The 21,554-nt window shown below is 45.7% G+C and overlaps 1 protein-coding gene across 1 annotated transcript; it reads left to right on the forward strand.

The window, feature by feature from the left end:
- The first annotated feature begins 333 nt into the window (after positions 1-333).
- Positions 334-19,095, forward strand: cry3a (cryptochrome circadian regulator 3a). Its single transcript, XM_078255957.1, has 15 exons — positions 334-493; positions 1,219-1,383; positions 8,018-8,126; positions 8,434-8,576; positions 8,798-8,982; positions 10,029-10,117; positions 10,583-10,723; positions 11,552-11,863; positions 11,957-12,108; positions 13,721-13,923; positions 14,697-14,807; positions 15,000-15,143; positions 15,508-15,588; positions 16,766-16,890; positions 18,319-19,095. The coding sequence occupies exons 1-15, from the start codon at positions 339-341 to the stop codon at positions 18,325-18,327; spliced, it is 2,124 nt and encodes a 707-aa protein (XP_078112083.1). The 5' UTR covers positions 334-338; the 3' UTR covers positions 18,328-19,095.
- Positions 19,096-21,554: the final 2,459 nt, after the last annotated feature.

Consider the following 21,554-nt stretch of genomic DNA (forward strand, 5'->3'; position numbering starts at 1 on the left):
CTTCTCTAAGCCTTCTCCTTCTGTAATCATTGTCATCGGAAAAGATATCTGCAAAATACACGAACTATAGGCACATTTCTTTAAATCAAACGAAATGGTTTACACAGAATGAATGCTTTTCATCATATTCCATCCTCAAAAATATATAGCCTACAGGCTACTATTACATGTATGTATTGTATTTGCATTCATTGACCAATGACAACGTCAGTAACTGCTCTGGACGTGTAGACGCTATCAACAGGTGAGCACTCGGTTGTTTTATAAAACCGCTGCGCCCTGAATGCAGCATGTCAGTGAGCTCAGTGAGCGGGGCATGCGCAGTGAGTCAAACTGTTATGAAACAAAGTAGTGCCAGAATCAGAAAGCAGGTAGAAAAGAAGGGATTTCTCTGGTACACGGCGGCACCTCCCTCGTACATCAACACGGAGGAAAGAAATGCGTCTTTCTTCAGTCTTGACATAAATATCGTCTCCGGGGGTGCCAGTACACGGTAAGACGGGGCTTTTTTTGGCAGTTTTGAGGGGCGTTTGGCTTTAGGTGAAACCGGCGTAAACAGCGCCACCACCTAACGTTACATAAGGAGTGTTCTAGTGACCCCGTTTAGATATAGCTAACTAACGTTGCAGAGATGCTGTTTCCTCGCTTGAACTCCTAGTAGCATATATATATATATATATATATATATATATATATATATATATATATGTATATGTATGTATGTGTATATATGTGTGTGTGTGTGTGTGCAATAGCTGCTCCCCATTCAGAATAAACGCTGCGTGACCTAATTTCCACTTGCATAAGTCATTATAGCATCGCTGTGACTTACACACACACACACACACACACACTGCCTTCTTCTTTTTTAAAACATCCATATATATATATATTTTTTTTTTTTTGTATCAATGATATTAAAATCACAATCATAAGGATGCTTGTTTTTACAGTTGTGAAGACCTTAATACATTTCCTGAAGATAGCATTCAGTGAGCTTTTTAAAAATATTCCTTGATTTGCTATTAAGATAGATAAATGCCTTCTTTTTTTTTGGGGGGGGGGGGAAGTTGTAAATTATAGTGTGGTCTAGACCTACTCCATCTGTAAAGTGTCCTGAGAGAACTCCTGTTATGATATAATATATGATATAATGCGAGTCTAGCTTCAACCAACTCAGTGATTCTTCTTTACCCCGTCGTCACTCTCTTCTCTCAGAACCGAAATGGCCCCAAATTCCATCCACTGGTTCCGAAAGGGCCTCCGTCTCCATGACAACCCGGTACTTCTGCAGGCGGTCAGAGGGGCAGGCACAGTGCGCTGTGTTTACTTCCTGGACCCTTGGTTCGCGGGCTCGTCCAACGTCGGGGTCAACAGGTGGAGGTAAGAGGATTTTTATTCGTTTTCATCATTTGTCCATTTTTTTAAGATTTTTTTTTTGGCGTTGGCAGTTATATATTAACATTTTGACAGAGTCTTGCCATCATATGCGGGGGATAATGTCAGTAAATTTGAGTAAAATACAGACTTTGCTTATCCCGTGCGAATGCGTCTCACAAAACACAGACGTGGGTAATTTCTGAAGCACGTGAGGTCCCCAGGTTCTACTAGTCCCGTGGGAATATGGCCTAAGAGGAAAGGACCAAAAAAAAAAAAAAAACGGATGTATTTATATACTAGTAGGGGGCAGGGCTGTAGTCAAGTCCACCTTTGTCGAGTCCAAGACCAGGACTAGTCGAGACCGAGTGAAATGAAAGACAGTCAATACCGAGACAGAAAAAAAAAGAAAAGAATCCTCTTTAGGACCACTCACTTACCTGTTTATAATGTATGTGATGACAGAGACAGTATATCTTCTACTTTTGTAATAATCAAAAAGCAAGTGCAGAATAACACACGATAGGATCAAATCAGGCCATCCCAGAGGAGCTGTGATTTATACGTTATGAGTTGGCTCTGCTGAGAGGAGGACCAGGGAACCAGAGCACGACTACAGAGCTGCAGTGCCTCAACACACGACACGGTGTCAGCATTTCTCCGCTTCTGAAGCGTTAATGTGTCGGATCTGAGGCTTATGGAAGGGAGACTTTTGCTCCGTGTCTGTCCAACATTTGGATGCTTTAACATGAGTCAGAATTTGGACAAAGGTAATCCATCATTCAGACTTGTTAAAGGGTATCTACCATTTTTTTTTAACCTATGTTCCTATGTTTTTGTGTCTTAAGTGACTGATGGGAACACAAATCTTTGACATTGGTCCAGTATTAAGCGAGATCGCTGCTCAGATTATATTTAAAGTGCTCGTTTTGCCACTGACAGACACAGATTATTATTCTAAGTGTCTGACAACAGTATGAAAGGATCCCTACAGAGATAGACCTTTTTAAAACCTCTTTAAGACCTTTCTGTTTAACCAGAAACGGCTCTGAAGTCGCTAGTGCTAAACCCACCAAACTCCATTTAAAAAAACTGTACTTTTAGCGTGTATAGAGCCAACATATTTTCACATGTAAATCTGTAAACTATGTGTTTATTTCAACCAAAACTAGAGTTGGGATGGTTGGAAAAGTGGAAAGACGACCCAAAACAGCTTTTCATAGTTTTATTTTGTTTCTGTCTACTTTGAATGAAGTGTATTTTACGATGCTAAAATTACTGTTTATTTACATGGAGTCTGGTTGGTTTAGCGAACGCAACTTCGCGGATGTTTTTATGTTTAAAAAAAGGATTAATTGCCCTATTAACTTATTAAAAGAAAAACACGTATTGCTGGCAGTTCATATCTGTGTTCTCATCCCTGCAGAAGAATACAGAGCAGGTTTGATGGTGTCTCATGTTATAATTCAAGATTTCTTTCATTGTCATTCAGCAAAGTAAGCATTATGAGCATGGCTCCTTTTTAAAAACACAGATAAAAAACAGGGTAATAAATAGAGCTCTATGAAAATGTACAAAAACAGAATAAATCATTTCCAGCTGAATATGTGTCGGTACGACTATTGTCATTGTAAATATATATAGTATTACACATTTGCATAGTACAGCACAGTTTAGTGGTAATGCTCCATGACATGTTTTGTCTGTTACACAGTGACTATTGAACATTTTTTCATTTTTTAAATCGCATATTGAATCGTAATCGCAATATCTGGCAGAAAAATGGCATTTCGATTCCCTACATATGTGCGCCCGCTCCACCAACTGAGCCAACCGGCCACATTCAGTATCACTTCAATTGTATTGCTGCGAAATGGGATTGTCAAGCAGACAAACTGACCAACACGTATGGAATAATACATACTCGGCTTCTGTGTATCCATACAGTATTGCTACGAAAAATAGCACGATACTATGCTGTATCGATTCGATCCCCCCCCACCCCCCTACTAGTTTACGACTTTGTCCTGGATGGACCTGCTCAGCTGGCTTCACAGCCACAGCGTGCCCTTATGTTTTAGCCTCTCTGCTCACATAAGCCCCGTCCCGAGGTCAGGTCAGCAGGTATACTTAGGACTTGTTGACTACATGAATAGGTTCCAGCAGGGGTCCAGATGGGGCCTTAGGAGGTTATTAGAAGAGATGGACACGTGGCAGGGATACATGTTGTGTAAATAGGCTTTGTGTGTGTGTTGTAAGATAAAGATCGGGCCAGTCTTTTGAGAGACTGCATGTGAGTCTGTTGAGATTATCTCTAGGGCTTGCACGATACGAGGGAAAATAACGTTGTTGAAAATATATATATATATATATATATAATGTGTAACGAACTGAACTGAACCGGACTGCCTAGTGGAAACACGACTTGTTTAAAGCGTCACGTCTGCGCTGCAGGGGAGGAGAGTCAATACCACTCCAATATTCATTGCTCGTTGGCCCGTTTGTTCTCTGAGCTGCCATTTGTTCACCCCCAGCAGAGGAACAGTGTGTTGAAGTCATTGACCTGCTGATATCAAGCTGATGGTTACATTAAAAATGCATTAAACAGATCGGCGGGCAGCAGGAAATCACATTAGTCACGCGCATGCCTGTCCCCCTCCCCCTCCCCCCCAATGTCCACAGATTTTCCAACCTCAGCGGTGAAGCAAATCTTTTATTTATTTTTTTGTCATTGGGTCTTTATGTTGAAAAGGGGACTTCGTGAAGCTAACTGCTAGCATGTCAGCTGGTGTTCTGTCGGATGGCTCCTCAGGCATGCATCATCACCAACAGGATGCAGAATTGGAAACTTTGGTAGCGTTCTTTCTGATAGTAGAGCTGCAGAGGTTGAAGGTTCCATAGGTAGGGTTGCGAAGATCCATGTCCAGGATCTCGGCCAAAAAAATTTGAACATCGACAACTTCCCAGTCCCTGCCCCCACAAGGGAGAATGAACGCGTGTGCATGAGCAGTGATTGACACGCAGTTAGACACCCCCCCCCCACCCCTGGCCCTGATTGGTGCATCTGAACAGGGAGCGGTGGATTTTTGCAAATCCCACTACAGGCTGTAGGTGGAGCCAGAGGAGCCGGATTCATTTTTTTAAATGACCTGCTTCATGTAGTTCTACTTCTGCTGGAGAAGCCGCTGCAGGCCGTAGCAACTCCCTGCCCCCCGCTGCTGTACTGTGCATGTGTGGGGGGCACACACACAGAGAGATCCCCATTTCTAAACAGATGGCACTCTGCACAGCATGAGTTTTTTTTATTGGAGTCACAGGTGGAACAGGAGTGTTGAGGTGGTTTAACCTCCTCAAGGCAATTCAAAGTGATTCAGTAGCGATGATTCATATTCATTGTGCAAAAAAATATGGCATTTAGTTTGACGAATGTGTGCTGGTCATGTTGGTTTCTCATCTTAGAAGAAAAGTACGCATTGGATTTCACATTTTCAATTGAATGGGGCAGGAAATTGCTGAATGGGTCCCACTTATCTCAGGCAGTGACGTACTAACGCACTGCTTCCAGACTCCCATGGCGACCCTTTTAAGAGATGCATTAAAGGGTTACAAGAACATGCTCGGAGGTTAAATTAGGACCAATCTAACGGAATCGAGGCCACTGATCTCTACACACACATTTGTTATGTCCCTCGGCTATGCACACCAACAAAATCGCATTTTGAACTTCCTTTTGAAAGTCGACAGCAGAGGCTCAGACCGGGACACTAAAACTCGTCCAGGAAGTTGCCCCGACACGTGCAGGTCTGACCCTCATCCAATTAGGGGTGTTATTTCTAACTTAAACTGGGACTGAAAATAACTGGTAGGTCTGTCTGACAATAAGATGCTCCAGGGACCATCCCATCTCATGAATGGAGTCATGGTAGATGGATCACAATCTATCGTGGACTCCTCACATGGAGCATATTTGTTAAAATATTCAGCAGTGCATTTCCTGTTCCTGTTGCTAAACCAAAATCAGCGTGCTGCCAATAACGATCTGGATCCCAGGATATCATGGAACATGCTTCTTTGCCATGGCTGTTGATATGTCTTCATCTTTGTAATGTACGTGTAATTGTTGTCCAACCCCGTGTGTATTTTTCTATTTAGTTCTTTTTGAGCAGAGCTGCTCGGGAACGCAAATACATTTCAGTGTAAACTGACAATGAAGTCGTATTGTATATAACACGCATGGCAGTGCCAGGTTAGAGCAAGCTAAAATCAATGAAAAGTGAAGGTAATCAATCGTTTCTCCATCTAAAGGAGCATGTGAGAGTAGCTTGTGCAAGAGATGTGGGTAAGTGTGTCAGTGCATGGAACATGTGAGCGGTTATGTGATCGTGACCTACTTAGGGGGAGGCTTCCTCGTTACGCAGGGGATAGACGCTGAGAATGCAGGCAAAGGTAAAACACCAGACATGTACAGAACATCTGGTCCCAAAGAAAACAAGTCGTCATTTATGGGCGGAAATGGGCCTGAGGGTTACAGGTGTCCCTGCAAGCACCAAGGTTACCAACTGTCCTTTTTGAAGAAATGGCATGCTTTCTGCCAGCAGCAGAGGAAGAGTAAAGCTATATTTACATTGCTATGTTTTGGTTTCTTTTGCTACTTTTACACCTCTCATTCCCCCTGCTCTGGCATCCCCCCCCCCCCCTCAACAGCAGTTATTGCCCGATTGCACTGAGGGGGCAAGGGATGTGTGTATGTTTTTATGTGTGGTGGGAGCTAAAGCAAAAACATGTACAAAGCAAAGTCATTCGTAATTTGACTCTCAAGGGCTTTCCAAAACAGCAGTGTAAAACCAGATGAGCTTTTTTATAAAGGTTTCCTGCTTTTCATTCACACCCAGCGGTTCACTTATTGTTCTCTCTTTCCTCCTGCTGAGAGAGAATACATGTGAGCATGTCCTCCTATATGTGTGTGTGTGTGTGTGTGTGTGTGTGTGTGTGTGTGTGTGTATGTATTGTGGTGTAGTCCATGCTGTGTGTGTTCTACCAAATGTAGGCCAGAGCAGTTATTTAAGGGCAGCCAACAAAACGCAAACTGGGAAGCAGCCGGAAGCACCCCCACTGGAAGTGGCTAGCTGATAACGTGTCACCCAGAATGATTAGTTGAGCATCTCTGATTTTTATTTCAATGCTTTTTGTCCACTGAGATAGAAGCAGAGCAGCCCAAATGCGGGATTAAAACCTGCCCATCGTTTGTGCTTTAAATGCTGTACGGTTTCCATGATGTTGGGTGACGTTTTCAGAACAACAGCGTCACTTTCTGTTTGCATGAGTTAGGGCAGTGGTTCTCAAGCTTTTTTTAGCCATGTACCCCCTAACCAGCGCGAATAATTTGGTCTTTGGTCCGTCAAATTTAGCTAATTACCAGGACTGCGGCTCAGTCCAGATGGGTGGTGCTCGACCTCTGGGTGACGAAGTGATGCCTGTTATCAGGCATCTTATGGAAGCACGTGTGCTGCATTTTGTATAAGTCCCTGAGCTGTAACAACACAGCGGTGTAAAGTTACTAAATTCTGCTCACGTGCTTTACTGTGTAGAACAGATACTGTTGCGTACATCTCACACGTGTACTACTTCGTACCATGCTCCAGTTTTGTGTTACGGTTCCAACCCTGATCCTCGAGGGGTTGTCTTTTATCCTTCTGTACACTTTGAGGATGGAACAGCAATAAAACCGGATTTGATGACTTTCAATCTGTGGAAACCATGGTAATCAGGTCTATGGTAATTAAATAACCAACCAGTGTGTGCGGCTGATATAACTGTACTTAATGATGAATTGAAATTTCCAATAGACACACACACACACACACACACACACACACACACACACACACACACACACACACAGGTTTGTTTCACTATCTTTGTGGGGACCCGTCATTGACATAATGCATTCCCTAGCCCCTTACCCTAACCTTAACCATCACCACTAAATGCCTAACCTTAACCCTTACCCTCACCCTAACCAGAACCTCATTCTAACCCTAATACCTAAAACCAAGTATTAATCCTCAAACAGACCTTTAACCTTGGGGGGTCCAGCATTTTGGGCCCCACAAAGCTGTCAGGACCCCACAAGTATACTGGACTCCTGGTTTTTGGACCCTACGAATATAGTTAAACACACACACACACACACACACACACACACACACACACACACACACACACACTCAAATCACAATCAAATATCACGATATTTTTGACCATATACATCGATGGCGATATTGTAGGGTTGACTATTGGAGCTTTCACAAAATATGAACACAAGAGTTTTGATAAATAATCATCAGTAAAGTGGATATAATGACTATGTGAGTAAAGGCAAATAATAGAACAGCTAGAACAGTCTGGTAAGTGGAGAAAAATGACATCACTCTAGTGTAACGCAGCCTGTAAAACCAATGTTCTGTCACGGCATCGATGCCGAATCGTCCGCATCGCGGTGCATCGTTGCCGTCATTCATTTCAGCGCCCCTACACAGGCAGGACCAAGAAGTTTGGCATGATGTATCAAAGGTCACCAAAAAAACCCGTAGAAATGTAGTAATACATATGTTGTATTGTCTCTGTCTTCCCCCTTCAGGTTTCTCCTTCAGTGCTTAGAGGATCTGGACGCTAACCTCCGGAAGCTCAACTCTCGCCTTTTTGTCATCCGGGGCCAACCGGCCAACGTGTTCCCGCGCCTCTTTAAGGTCAGCGTCGACACCCAGCTCTGATAATCCCATTTCAACAGGTCTCATCGTCTCAAATCCAGAGACTTCTCCCAGTTACAAAACCAATTGAGCTTGGATATGAAATTGTACAAGGTTCCCTCTTAATCTGCTGCATTACCAAAAGTATTGTTTACATGAAGAACTGACCCTAAAAGCAGTTACATCTCAGTTACATTTAAACCCAGCCCTTGTCTTTAATACATCATTGCACATTGAATATTGACTGACAGCATTTGGGACATTTTGGTGTGCAAACTGTCTCTCTCTCTCTCTCTGTGTGTCTCAGGAGTGGAAGATCTCTCGGCTGACCTTTGAGTACGACTCCGAGCCTTTTGGGAAGGAGAGAGACGCTGCCATCAAGAAGCTGGCCATGGAGGCGGGGGTGGAGGTCAACGTCAAAACGTCGCACACCCTCTACGACCTGGACAAGTGAGGAAAATATACACACGTACAGGATGTTGGACAGTTTTAGCGAGTACATTGTAATACTGGGACCGTATGCTTTTGTCCCGATTCCATTTTTTTCACGATACATGGGCGACCGATTGGATTTGTATTACGATTTTCATTTATTGCGATTCTAGAAGTCGCAACAAATTACATTTATTCGATTTGGAATTTGAGCAGGCTCTGTCTCCACCCGTCCCCAGGATCATAGAGCTGAATGGCGGGCAGCCCCCTCTCACCTACAAGCGTTTCCAGACTCTGATCAGTCGGCTGGATCCTCCCGAGATGCCCGTGGAGACGCTGTCGGACGCCCTGATGGGCGGCTGTGTCACCCCCGTCTCTGAGGACCACGGAGACAAGTATGGGGTCCCGTCCCTGGAGGAGCTGGGTGAGAAAACAAGTTTATCGGTGGTTTAAGCCCCCGACGTCTCCTTCCAGGCAGCGCTGCTTCAGTGTTAAATCTCAGCAGAGCTTTGGCTAAATAAATGAAGTCAAATTAGAAATACTAGAATGGAATTTGAAGTAGAATGAATGCATTACGTGACGCCACAAATCTGGAAGAAAGAAAATTAATAATACTTAAAAAAAACAATCCCTTCCATGATTAACACGCTTGTAAGTTTAAGCCATCACTTAAAGGAACACGCCGACTTCTTGGGACTTTGTCTTATTCCCCGTCTCCCCCAGAGTTAGAGAAGTCCATACATACCCTTCTCATCTCCGTGTGTGTCCTAACTCTGTCTGACGCCCCCACCGCTAGCCTAGCTTAGCACAGATCCTGGAGGTAACCGGCTCCATCTAGCCTAGCTTAGCACAGATCCTGGAGCTAACCGGCTCCATCTAGCCTAGCTTAGCACAGATCCTGGAGCTAACCGGCTCCATCTAGCCTAATGCTCCCAATAAGTGACAAAATAACGCCAACATGTTCCTATTTACACGTTGTGATTTGTAGAGTCACAGCATGAACAAATAACAAGGTCACATGACACACAGCCATCTTCTAACCGTATACATACTGGGAACTATATTCTGAGAAGGCGAAGCACTGCTACTGCTGCTACTTGGGCGGAGTGATTTGCTCGCAGCACCTGAGAAGCCCCGTGGTGAGGAGCAGAGAGTAACAACGGTGCTATTCAGGTGTTGCGCGAATCACTCCGCCCAAGTAGCAGCGCTTCGCCTTCTGAGAATATAGTTCTCAGTTTGTATACAGTGAATAAGACCCAATAAGTCGGCATGTTCCTTTAAACTGTCAGTCCCGCTTTTCTATTTAAAGGTGCATCTGGTCTAAATCCTCACTATGGGATTGACCAGCTTCTTTAAGTGTCCATCCAGATGTCTGGTTTCCATTCACAGAAGGTTAAATGGCTTCCACTAAGCCTGTTTGGAAACTCCGTATCAGAGCCGGAAGGTGATCTTATCCGATTTGTTTCCCAGGCTTCGACACCGAGGGCCTGCCGACGGCCGTGTGGCCCGGAGGAGAGACCGAGGCTTTGACCAGGATAGAGCGCCATCTGGAGAGAAAAGTCAGTACTGCCCCGCCTGTTTTTAGGGCCCCCCCCCCCCATGCATGGCTGAAAGTTCCAACGTTTTACACACTTCTAGAAATCATTACACAATTTCATTTCGGACATTTATTTGCTATTTCGTTCATATATTACGCTACTTTTGGGAACCCAAGACTTCTGTAAACTCATTTCAAGCACCGAAACAATTAAGTATAGATATGTTTTCACAAGAGGTTTGAGAAATATTTCCACTTCAGGGCCAAATTGTCTCCTTACACTTTGCTCTGGAACTAATTTGGGTGTCACTATACTGAAGGCTGAGTTTGTTCTGAACATTTCGATATGAAAAACATGGGGATATATGCTAGGGAGCTATCTAAAAATGCCATTAGAAATGCCATTGTTTTTTTCATAACTGTGCCCTGTATCTACCGTCTCTCATCCATCCATTCCTTTCCTCTCTCCCTCTCTGTCGTCTTCCAGGCATGGGTGGCTAATTTTGAGCGTCCCAGAATGAACGCCAACTCGCTGCTGGCCAGCCCGACGGGCCTCAGCCCGTACCTTCGCTTCGGCTGCCTCTCCTGCCGCCTCTTCTACTTCAAGCTCACGGACCTCTACCGCAAGGTCCGCTTACAACTCCGCCAGGGCTTCCTCGCCCATCTGTGTGTTTGGTCCACTAAAAGTGCTCGTTTTGCCACTGACAGACACAGATTATTATTCTAAGTGTCTGACAACATTATGGAAAGGATCCCTATAGAGATAGACCTTTAAAACCTTTTAGAGACCTTTCTGTTTAACCAGAAACAGCTCTGAGGTCGCTAGCGCTAAACACACCAGACTCCATTTAAAAAAGACATACTTTTAGCGTGTATAGAGCCAACGTATTTTCACATGTAAATCAGTAAACTATGTGTTTATTTCAACCAAAACTAGAGTTGGGATGGTTGGAAAAGTGGAAAGATGACCCAAAACGGCTTTTCATAGTTTTATTTTGTTTCTGTCCACTTTGAATGAAGTGTATTTTACGATGCTAAAATGATTGTTTATTCACATGGAGTCTGGTGGCTTTAGCGAACCCAATTTCGCAGATGTTTTTATGTTTAAAAAAAGGATCTTACTCTTTAACGAAAGGTCGACCTCCGTAGAAATCCTTTCCATAATGTTGTCAGACACTTAGAATATTAATCTGAGTGAGTCAGTGGTAAAACGAGCACTTTTGTGAAAGTAAATACAAGCTGGACTATTGTCCTGTTAGCTTACATTGTAGCTTGTTTCTGCCGACTGCAGTGATCTCTTTTAATACTGGACCAATGTCACAGATTGTTGTTCCTATCAGTCACTTAAGACACAAAAACATAGGAACATAGGGTTGAAAAAAACGGTAGTTACCCTTTGACCCTGTCTCTTTTTGACCTAATATTCTCTATTCTCTCCATGTTTATTTCGATCCAGGTGAAAAAGAACAGCTCGCCTCCGCTCTCCCTGTATGGCCAGTTACTGTGGCGAGAGTTCTTCTACACCACGGCGACCAACAACCCGCGTTTCGACAAAATGGAGGGGAACCCCATCTGCGTCCGCATCCCCTGGGACAAAAACCCTGAAGCGCTGGCCAAGTGGGCCGAGGCTAAGACCGGTTTTCCCTGGATAGACGCCATCATGACGCAGCTGAGGCAGGAGGGCTGGATCCACCACCTGGCCAGGCACGCTGTGGCCTGCTTCCTCACCCGGGGGGACCTGTGGATCAGCTGGGAGGAAGGGATGAAGGTGAGGGGGACGCAGGAACGTTGAAATACAGGCTCAGCAGAGAATATAAACACGATTCCTTCATTTCTGATAGCTGATGTCTTTGTGTGGCAGGTCTTTGAGGAGTTGCTTCTGGATGCAGACTGGAGCGTGAATGCAGGCAGCTGGATGTGGCTGTCCTGCAGTTCCTTCTTCCAGCAGTTCTTCCACTGCTACTGCCCCGTGGGCTTCGGCAGACGCACCGACCCCAACGGGGACTTCATTAGGTGGGGGGGGCCTTTTCTTGGAATCGCAATAGACATCCCTTCGTTTCCTCTCCTCTTTCTGTTTTTGCCTTGTCGGCCCATTTTCTTTTCTCTGAAAACTTCATCACTTTAGTTTTTTGGATTCAGCCATGTCTTTTCTTAAACTATTTCAGGGGGAACTCAGGGAAATCAAAAGGCCTTGTATGTATCCGTTAGGTAGAGGACTATTTAACATTCCCCAAAGGGGGGTGAGGAAACGGCACGGTTGGCAACGGTTCTCATTACCTGTGCCTAGGGCTGGGCAATATATCAATATTATATCGAGATATGAGATGACTATAGATATCGTCTTAGATTTTGGATATCGTAATATGACACAAGTGTCTTTTCCTGGTTTTAAAGGCTGCGTTACGCTAAAGTGATATCATTTTCTGAACCAGACTCAGAACAACGGCAGAACTGGCAGCAGCATTGACGTCAATGCTTCGATTTGATTGGATGAGCTACTTGGTCGGATCATTAACCATAAAAGAACTCATCTAAACCCAGTAAGTTTACCAGAGAGACTTGCAGTCACTCTGAGAGTCCTGGCATCACGTTGCCATTGTTGTCATTTTGACGTCACATTGGCGCGCGGCAGGTCGGCTGCGGCATCCACCACTGTCTGATGGAGGGGGGGGTTTGGAGCTGTGAGGTATAATGATAGACTTCTGTCATCGACTAGGAACCTTTTTATTTTGAGTATATATTTAGCTTTACTCACTTTTTTTCTTGACATCAACTGATAGTGTGTTCCATTAATCTCAGAACTCGGAAGCCGAAGCTGGGAATGACGTCACACCCGAGTTGGATGCATATCATTTACAAGTCAGATTTTTCATTGTTTTCAATAGCTGTTGAAGTTAGCCATGTTTAGCAATGCCAGTTTATAACAATACATTACGCTGTTTTTCGTGCATACAATACCAACATGTCCACAGATAGAAGTTGGACAGGACTGCGTGTAACTGTATGTTACCACAGCTTTCACTACTGTTGATGCACGGGGGCATGATTGTTAGCTCCGAAATCCGAGGTCAGGGGGGGCGCATTTCCGACTTTGACCTGGGAAAATCCAACTTCCGAGTAGAAATGGATCGCACTATGGGGACACAGGGGTGAGGACTACCCTCTGCTTTCTAACAGTGTGTTGCAGTATTCGTCTCCTAGCATCATCGACCCAAGTGGCTGTGATCGGTCTAGCGATGGGGCGGTCTCCATAGCAACCGGAGCGTCGTCGTGTGTGTGTGTGTCGGTCCACAACCCCCCTCACTGCACTGAGCAATTTCCCACAGTCTCCCCCCCTTCCTCTGTCCTGCCTCTCCTGTCCCCGCCTCCTCGGACTCAGTAAGCTCGGACCAGGTGCAGTAGGTAGGTGGCCTCTCTTTGTCACTCGGGAGCTAATCCACGACGGCCCAGAGGAAGGAAAACCAAACTTTTAGCAGGTTGGAATGGTACTGGGAGATGTGGCCTTCTCTAAAATGAACCTAGGGGTTAATAACATATGTGTACTGAGTCGACCGTTCTCTGGGTTATGTTTTCATGCTAATCCAATGCGTCTCTAGCTTGAAACAGTGTCTCCCTGTGCTTCCAGACGATACTTACCTGTCCTCCGAGGCTTCCCCGCTAAGTACATCTACGACCCGTGGAACGCTCCGGAGTCCGTCCAGGCGGCCGCCAAGTGCGTGATCGGCGTCCACTACCCGAAGCCCATGGTTCACCATGCAGAGGCGAGCCGGTTGAACATCGAGAGGATGAAACAGATCTACCAGCAGCTCAGCCGATACAGGGGACTGGGTAAGAGAGCGACACATTAACACAAACTGCTGTGGCGCCCATTCAGGGTTTCCGCGGGGGTCTGAAAAAGTCTTAAATTGTGGTCTTTCAACAGGTCTTAATTTCCCTTCTTCTAAAATCACATCGAAATGCTCTCGACAGCACTTTACAATGTTATTTTTGAATTCCGTGGTGTAGTTCTTTCTGTCGCTAGTCCAAATATAATTCCCTGTATTCCGACTACAAATGAGACCAACATGCAACTTATTTTGCCGCCAATCTTGACACCATGGAGGCGTACAGTCAAGTCTCATCTACGTCTTCAAGCTCAGTTGGAGGCTGCTCAGTAACGCTCAGCCATCACCGGGAATTGACTCCACTGGTCTCCGTTGAAGTCTATGGCGCAGCTGTGACCATTTCTTTCACTGTCTATGCTTGTATCATAAGGACGTGCTGACAGGGCGCCCATATATGGAGGTTTACTCAATGACACAACTACGCACTATAGCTTTAAGGGCAAAGAAAAGCACACCGGCTATATAAGACCTAATATACAGACCTTTCAAAATAACAACTGAATGCTTTGTGTCAGCACGCTAACACCTTAACATTTCACTGTTGGACGTTCACGTAGAAACGGTGGCAAAACAGGGTTCCCCAAACGTGGCATCCATCCTTTTTCAAATAGCCAAATGGAAACAATTACCAACTCGTGCCCTCTTTTGTACGCTGAGGAATTCAAAGTCCTTTCCTCTCAAGATAGGGGAAAATAAACGTGTTTGCGGCTTTTTCAGGCCTGCTGGCATCGGTGCCATCCAGCAACGGGAACGGGACCGGAGGAATGATGGCCTACTCTCCCGGAGAGCAGCCGCCAGGGACCAACAACACCAACAACAACTCGCATTGTAAGTCCTTGGCTTTTGTGAAAGGCGCTATATCAATATAAGTTATTATTATTATTATTATTATTAAGTCTGTTTTCTAATAATAAAGATGTGCAGTGCACTTTTCTTGCCGTTATGGTTGTACTAATGGTGTGGTGAATCTACCTATGACAATCAGTCATACGTTTTCGTCATTTAATTCTTTTTTTGAAGTGCCCGGAGTGTCGGGGAGCTCGGTTGCCACGGGTAACGGCAGTGGGAGCATCCTGCTCAACTTTCACAATAAAGAAGACACGGTGCCGAGCAGCGGCCAACAGCGACTGCAACCGCACCTACACCAGCAACAGCAACAGCTTGGTAGGGCGTCCCCTTTTGTCTTTTGTTTCCATCACCAACATTTTTGAAAAGAAACTGCCGCCGCCCCCCCCCCCAAATCTACTGTAGCTAACACACTGACTATGGAGAAGTAGCCCATACTACCACACTTTAAAAGATCCGAACTATCCCTTTAGGTAGTGTGGCATACTGCAGAAACACTGAAAAATAGCCTTTTGGCTAAGTCTGGTGCATTTAAGACACCTGCTTGAAATAAGCCACATACATGCTTTATTTTTGTTGTTGGGCGGATATGGTTACATGATGAGGATATGACGCTGAACCTTTTGAGCCCTCTCACAAACCACAGAGTCCAAAGTGTGTGTGTTTGATGTGCGCGTTGCAGGATACCACTCGGTGCCCGACGCCAGCCAGACCGTCCCCGGCGGCACGCCCTACCACGAGTTTGCTGTGCCTCAACACCCAGGTGAGAGAGAGAGAGAAGCTGGCGCCCTGCTGAAGCATTTGAGAGAAATGTTGTGTGTGTGTGTGTGTTGCCCACAAGAGGGCGAGACATGTCATGTCATGTTCCCCATGACACATTGGCGCCTGGTACAATAGGGAATCCCCTTCAAAATCCGTGGGTGTGTTTGATCACATGTCAACCCACAATGTCATCACTCCCCTCCCGTGTGTGTGTGTGTGTGTGTGTGTGTGTGTGTGTGTGTGTGTGTGTGTGTGTGTGTGTGTGTGTGTGTGTGTGTGTGTGTGTGTGTGTGTGTGTGTGTCAGAATTAGAGATGGTCCGATACCAATTCTGATACCTGAACTTGCGTATTGGCCGATGCCGAGTACTGATCAGATACCAGTGTGTCATATATTTTATTATGTTTTAAGAACTGTATACTACTATCTCTGTATAGATGATATGATGTATAACAGCTGTATACTACTATCTCTGTATGGATGATATGATGTATAACAGCTGTATACTACTATCTCTGTATGGATGATATGATGTATAACAGCTGTATACTACTATCTCTGTATAGATGATATGATGTATAACAGCTGTATACTACTATCTCTGTATGGATGATATGATGTATAACAGCTGTATACTACTATCCCTGTATGGATGATATGATGTATAACAGCTGTATACTACTATCTCTGTATGGATGATATGATGTATAACAGCTGTATACTACTATCTCTGTATAGATGATATGATGTATAACAGCTGTATACTACTATCCCTGTATGGATGATATGATGTATAACAGCTGTATACTACTATCTCTGTGGATGATATGATGTATAACAGCTGTACTACTATCTGTATGGATGATATGATGTATAACAGCTGTATACTACTATCTCTGTATAGATGATATGATGTATAACAGCTGTATACTACTATCTCTGTATAGATGATATGATGTATAACAGCTGTATACTACTATCTCTGTATAGATGATATGATGTATAACAGCTGTATACTACTAACCCTCGGAGCCGATACTGGTATCGGTATCGGAACATCTCTATTTAGAATGCGACTGTCCTTCTTTTGAGTGGTGCCTTTTCATATTCAGTTCAATGTTCAATAAAAGAATGCCGGAAATGATGTACTGCTAATGATCCCGTTTCTCTTCCATCCAGGAGTCCTGCTACACGGCCGAGGCGGCATCACAGGGAAGCGGGAGCGCGAGTCAGAACGGGACGGCTCGGGGGAGAAAGAGCCGACAGCCTGCTCCAGGCACAAGATGCAGAGGCAGAACGCACAGGTCAGGCTATAGCTCAGTGGAACACCCTATGGGTCCTATCCTGCACCCAGCGCAGCTAAACGCCCGACGCAAGTGTCTTTGCTAGTTTAAGACCGACGTAGTTGTCAATGTCCCGTCCAGATCGTTTAAACACAGCAAATGCACCTGCGCCCATCTGTGGCCCATGGGCGTGCTGGTCTTACAGGGAGGTGTGTCCAGGTGCATCCTGGGCGTGCTGGTCTTACAGGGAGGTGTGTTCAGGTGCATTCTGGGCGTGCTGGTCTTACAGGGAGGTGTGTTCAGGTGCATTCTGGGCGTGCTGGTCTTACAGGGAGGTGTGTCCAGGTGCATTCTGGGAGTATTGCTATCTTGAGGCAGTGGGAAGTGATGGCACCATTGACCAACAAAAACCTGGTCTAAAGTCAATAACGCAGCATTTCATTGTTATTTTAACAGAGCATTAGTAAAATGCTCCTAGGCTCGTTCACAGCACGTGCACACTATGCTTGTTACACACACAGGGACGCACAGCAGCACACACACATGCAGAAGATTACAAATAAAAATATTACGGTGGTAATCCTCCATCATAACAGCAATGCTCCAAGGTCCAAACGTGCCTGGCTTTTAAAGGGAATGGGAGATGATCTCTGATTGGTTGATTGCATGTTACGCCCAAAACACACCTCTGATTAATGAAGACACTAAGTACAAGCCTTTTTTAACAAGGTAGGTGTTATTCATTAGACCATTGTGGGCAATGCTGCAAATGAAGGAGAAGGATTTTAGCATCAGTGTGATAAATTACCTGCCGTCTGTCAGGTTTCTCAATTGAGTACAGAAAGTGTATTATTATTATTATTATTATTATTATTATTATTATTATTATTATTATGATGATGATGATGACACACAATTCAGGCAAAGGTGTTTTCCAGCCACTGATGCCCCTTTCATTATCCATCATAATAAATTATAAATTGGATTGTTACAGGTCCGTTTTGAAATCTACGTACATCTATCCCCTAAAACAGGCCGTAAAACTGAGAGTGACGACAATCAGCTTTTGACAAGGCAATCGCACAACAAAAGGAGACTGCTGGGGGTTGTGTTTATGTTCCTCTGCCCCCACTACAAAGTCAATATTTTTGTCATTGTCACGCAGTCTGTAGGCAGCAGAGAGTCACCTATGTAAATGTCAGCCTGCCGTAAAGTTGCCATGCTCACAATAAAAAATACAAAACAGGTGTTTGGGTGCAGGACACTAGCTATGCAAATTTGGAAACTATGAAAGGAGGAGTGCGGGGGGGGGGAAATATATATATATATATATATATATATATATATATATATATATATATATATATATATATATATATATCTGTAAAGTACTCTTCTGCTCTATTTATTTGAGCTTAATTTTGGCAACCTGTGTGTCTCCCCTTGCAGACGACGTAGAGCAGGGGCTGATGGGACGGAGAGTCGCCGTGGCGCCCGCAGAGAGAGAGCGCGGGATCCCCAACGTTTCCCAGCGGTCCTCCCAACACACGCGGACGTTACCTGCCTCAAACTGCTCTCTGTCTACACAAATGTAAAACTGCAAATGCAGTTGATGACACTGATGATTAACATCATGGACTCCATTGACCTCTGACCTCGGGCAGACAGGTGTGGCGACCTCAGAGGAATGTGCAAAGAGACAAAATGCCTCAAACTTACAGTTCGACAAGTGCTCATATTATGCTTTTTGGGCTTTTTCCCTTTCCTTTATTGGGTAAATATATCCTTTTTTGTGCACATTATAGGTTTACAAAGTGAAAAAGCCCAAAGGGAATTACCATCTCCAACAGAAAACACTGACTGGCTTCTGACTGGCTAGTAGTCCTTACCTAGCTACTGTCAGGACACGCCCTCATACTCTGCTTCTGACTGGCTAGTAGTCCTTACCTAGCTACTGTCAGGACACGCCCTCATACTCTGCTTCTGACTGGCTAGTAGTCCTTACCTAGGTACTGTCAGGGCCCTCATACTCTGCTTCTGACTGGCTAGTAGTCCTTACCCAGCTACTGTCAGGACACGCCCTCATACTCTGCTTCTGACTGGCTAGTAGTTCTTACCTAGGTACTGTCAGGGCCCTCATACTCTGCTTCTGACTGGCTAGTAGTCCTTACCTAGGTACTGTCAGGGCACGCCCTCATACTCTGCTTCTGACTGGCTAGTAGTCCTTACCTAGCTACTGTCAGGGACACGCCCTCATACTCTGCTTCTGACTGGCTAGTAGTCCTTACCTAGGTACTGTCAGGGACACGCCCTCATACTCTGCTTCTGACTGGCTAGTAGTCCTTACCTAGGTACTGTCAGGGCACGCCCTCATACTCTGCTTCTGACTGGCTAGTAGTCCTTACCTAGGTACTGTCAGGGCACGCCCTCATACTCTGCTTCTGACTGGCTAGTAGTCCTTACCTAGGTACTGTCAGGGCACGCCCTCATACTCTGCTTCTGACTGGCTAGTAGTCCTTACCTAGGTACTGTCAGGGCACGCCCTCATACTCTGCTTCTGACTGGCTAGTAGTCCTTACCTAGGTACTGTCAGGGCACGCCCTCATACTCTGCTTCTGACTGGCTAGTAGTCCTTACCTAGGTACTGTCAGGGCACGCCCTCATACTCTGCTTCTGACTGGCTAGTAGTCCTTACCTAGGTACTGTCAGGGCACGCCCTCATACTCTGCTTCTGACTGGCTAGTAGTCCTTACCTAGGTACTGTCAGGGCACGCCCTCATACTCTGCTTCTGACTGGCTAGTAGTCCTTACCTAGGTACTGTCAGGGCACGCCCTCATACTCTGCTTCTGACTGGCTAGTAGTCCTTACCTAGGTACTGTCAGGGACACGCCCTCATACTCTGCTTCTGACTGGCTAGTAGTCCTTACCTAGGTACTGTCAGGGACACGCCCTCATACTCTGCTTCTGACTGGCTAGTAGTCCTTACCTAGGTACTGTCAGGGACACGCCCTCATACTCTGCTTCTGACTGGCTAGTAGTCCTTACCTAGGTACTGTCAGGGCACGCCCTCATACTCTGCTTCTGACTGGCTAGTAGTCCTTACCTAGGTACTGTCAGGGACACGCCCTCATACTCTGCTTCTGACTGGCTAGTAGTCCTTACCTAGGTACTGTCAGGGACACGCCCTCATACTCTGCTTCTGACTGGCTAGTAGTCCTTACCTAGGTACTGTCAGGGCACGCCCTCATACTCTGCTTCTGACTGGCTAGTAGTCCTTACCTAGGTACTGTCAGGGCACGCCCTCATACTCTGCTTCTGACTGGCTAGTAGTCCTTACCTAGGTACTGTCAGGGCACGCCCTCATACTCTGCTTCTGACTGGCTAGTAGTCCTTACCTAGGTACTGTCAGGGACACGCCCTCATACTCTGCTTCTGACTGGCTAGTAGTCCTTACCTAGGTACTGTCAGGGACACGCCCTCATACTCTGCTTCTGACTGGCTAGTAGTCCTTACCTAGGTACTGTCAGGGACACGCCCTCATACTCTGCTTCTGACTGGCTAGTAGTCCTTACCTAGGTACTGTCAGGGCACGCCCTCATACTCTGCTTCTGACTGGCTAGTAGTCCTTACCTAGGTACTGTCAGGGACACGCCCTCATACTCTGCTTCTGACTGGCTAGTAGTCCTTACCTAGGTACTGTCAGGGCACGCCCTCATACTCTGCTTCTGACTGGCTAGTAGTCCTTACCTAGGTACTGTCAGGGACACGCCCTCATACTCTGCTTCTGACTGGCTAGTAGTCCTTACCTAGGTACTGTCAGGGCACGCCCTCATACTCTGCTTCTGACTGGCTAGTAGTCCTTACCTAGGTACTGTCAGGGGCACGCCCTCATACTCTGCTTCTGACTGGCTAGTAGTCCTTACCTAGGTACTGTCAGGGACACGCCCTCATACTCTGCTTCTGACTGGCTAGTAGTCCTTACCTAGGTACTGTCAGGGCACGCCCTCATACTCTGCTTCTGACTGGCTAGTAGTCCTTACCTAGGTACTGTCAGGGACACGCCCTCATACTCTGCTTCTGACTGGCTAGTAGTCCTTACCTAGGTACTGTCAGGGCACGCCCTCATACTCTGCTTCTGACTGGCTAGTAGTCCTTACCTAGGTACTGTCAGGGACACGCCCTCATACTCTGCTTCTGACTGGCTAGTAGTCCTTACCTAGGTACTGTCAGGGCACGCCCTCATACTCTGCTTCTGACTGGCTAGTAGTCCTTACCTAGGTACTGTCAGGGCACGCCCTCATACTCTGCTTCTGACTGGCTAGTAGTCCTTACCTAGGTACTGTCAGGGCACGCCCTCATACTCTGCTTCTGACTGGCTAGTAGTCCTTACCTAGGTACTGTCAGGGACACGCCCTCATACTCTGCTTCTGACTGGCTAGTAGTCCTTACCTAGGTACTGTCAGGGCACGCCCTCATACTCTGCTTCTGACTGGCTAGTAGTCCTTACCTAGGTACTGTCAGGGACACGCCCTCATACTCTGCTTCTGACTGGCTAGTAGTCCTTACCTAGGTACTGTCAGGGCACGCCCTCATACTCTGCTTCTGACTGGCTAGTAGTCCTTACCTAGGTACTGTCAGGGCAGGCCCTCATACTCTACTTCTGACTGGCTAGTAGTCCTTACCT

This window comes from Sander vitreus, chromosome 7, assembly GCF_031162955.1.
Source record: "Sander vitreus isolate 19-12246 chromosome 7, sanVit1, whole genome shotgun sequence".
Taxonomy (NCBI): Eukaryota; Metazoa; Chordata; class Actinopteri; order Perciformes; family Percidae; genus Sander; species Sander vitreus.

Coding starts and splice junctions, on each gene's coding strand:
- cry3a (XM_078255957.1), top strand. CDS start 339: ATGAAACAAAGTAGTGCCAGAATCAGAAAGCAGGTAGAAAAGAAGGGA. Junction 8,127..8,433: donor TGTTCCCGCGCCTCTTTAAG/GTCAGCGTCGAC, acceptor TGTGTGTCTCAG/GAGTGGAAGATCTCTCGGCT. Junction 10,724..11,551: donor TCACGGACCTCTACCGCAAG/GTCCGCTTACAA, acceptor ATTTCGATCCAG/GTGAAAAAGAACAGCTCGCC.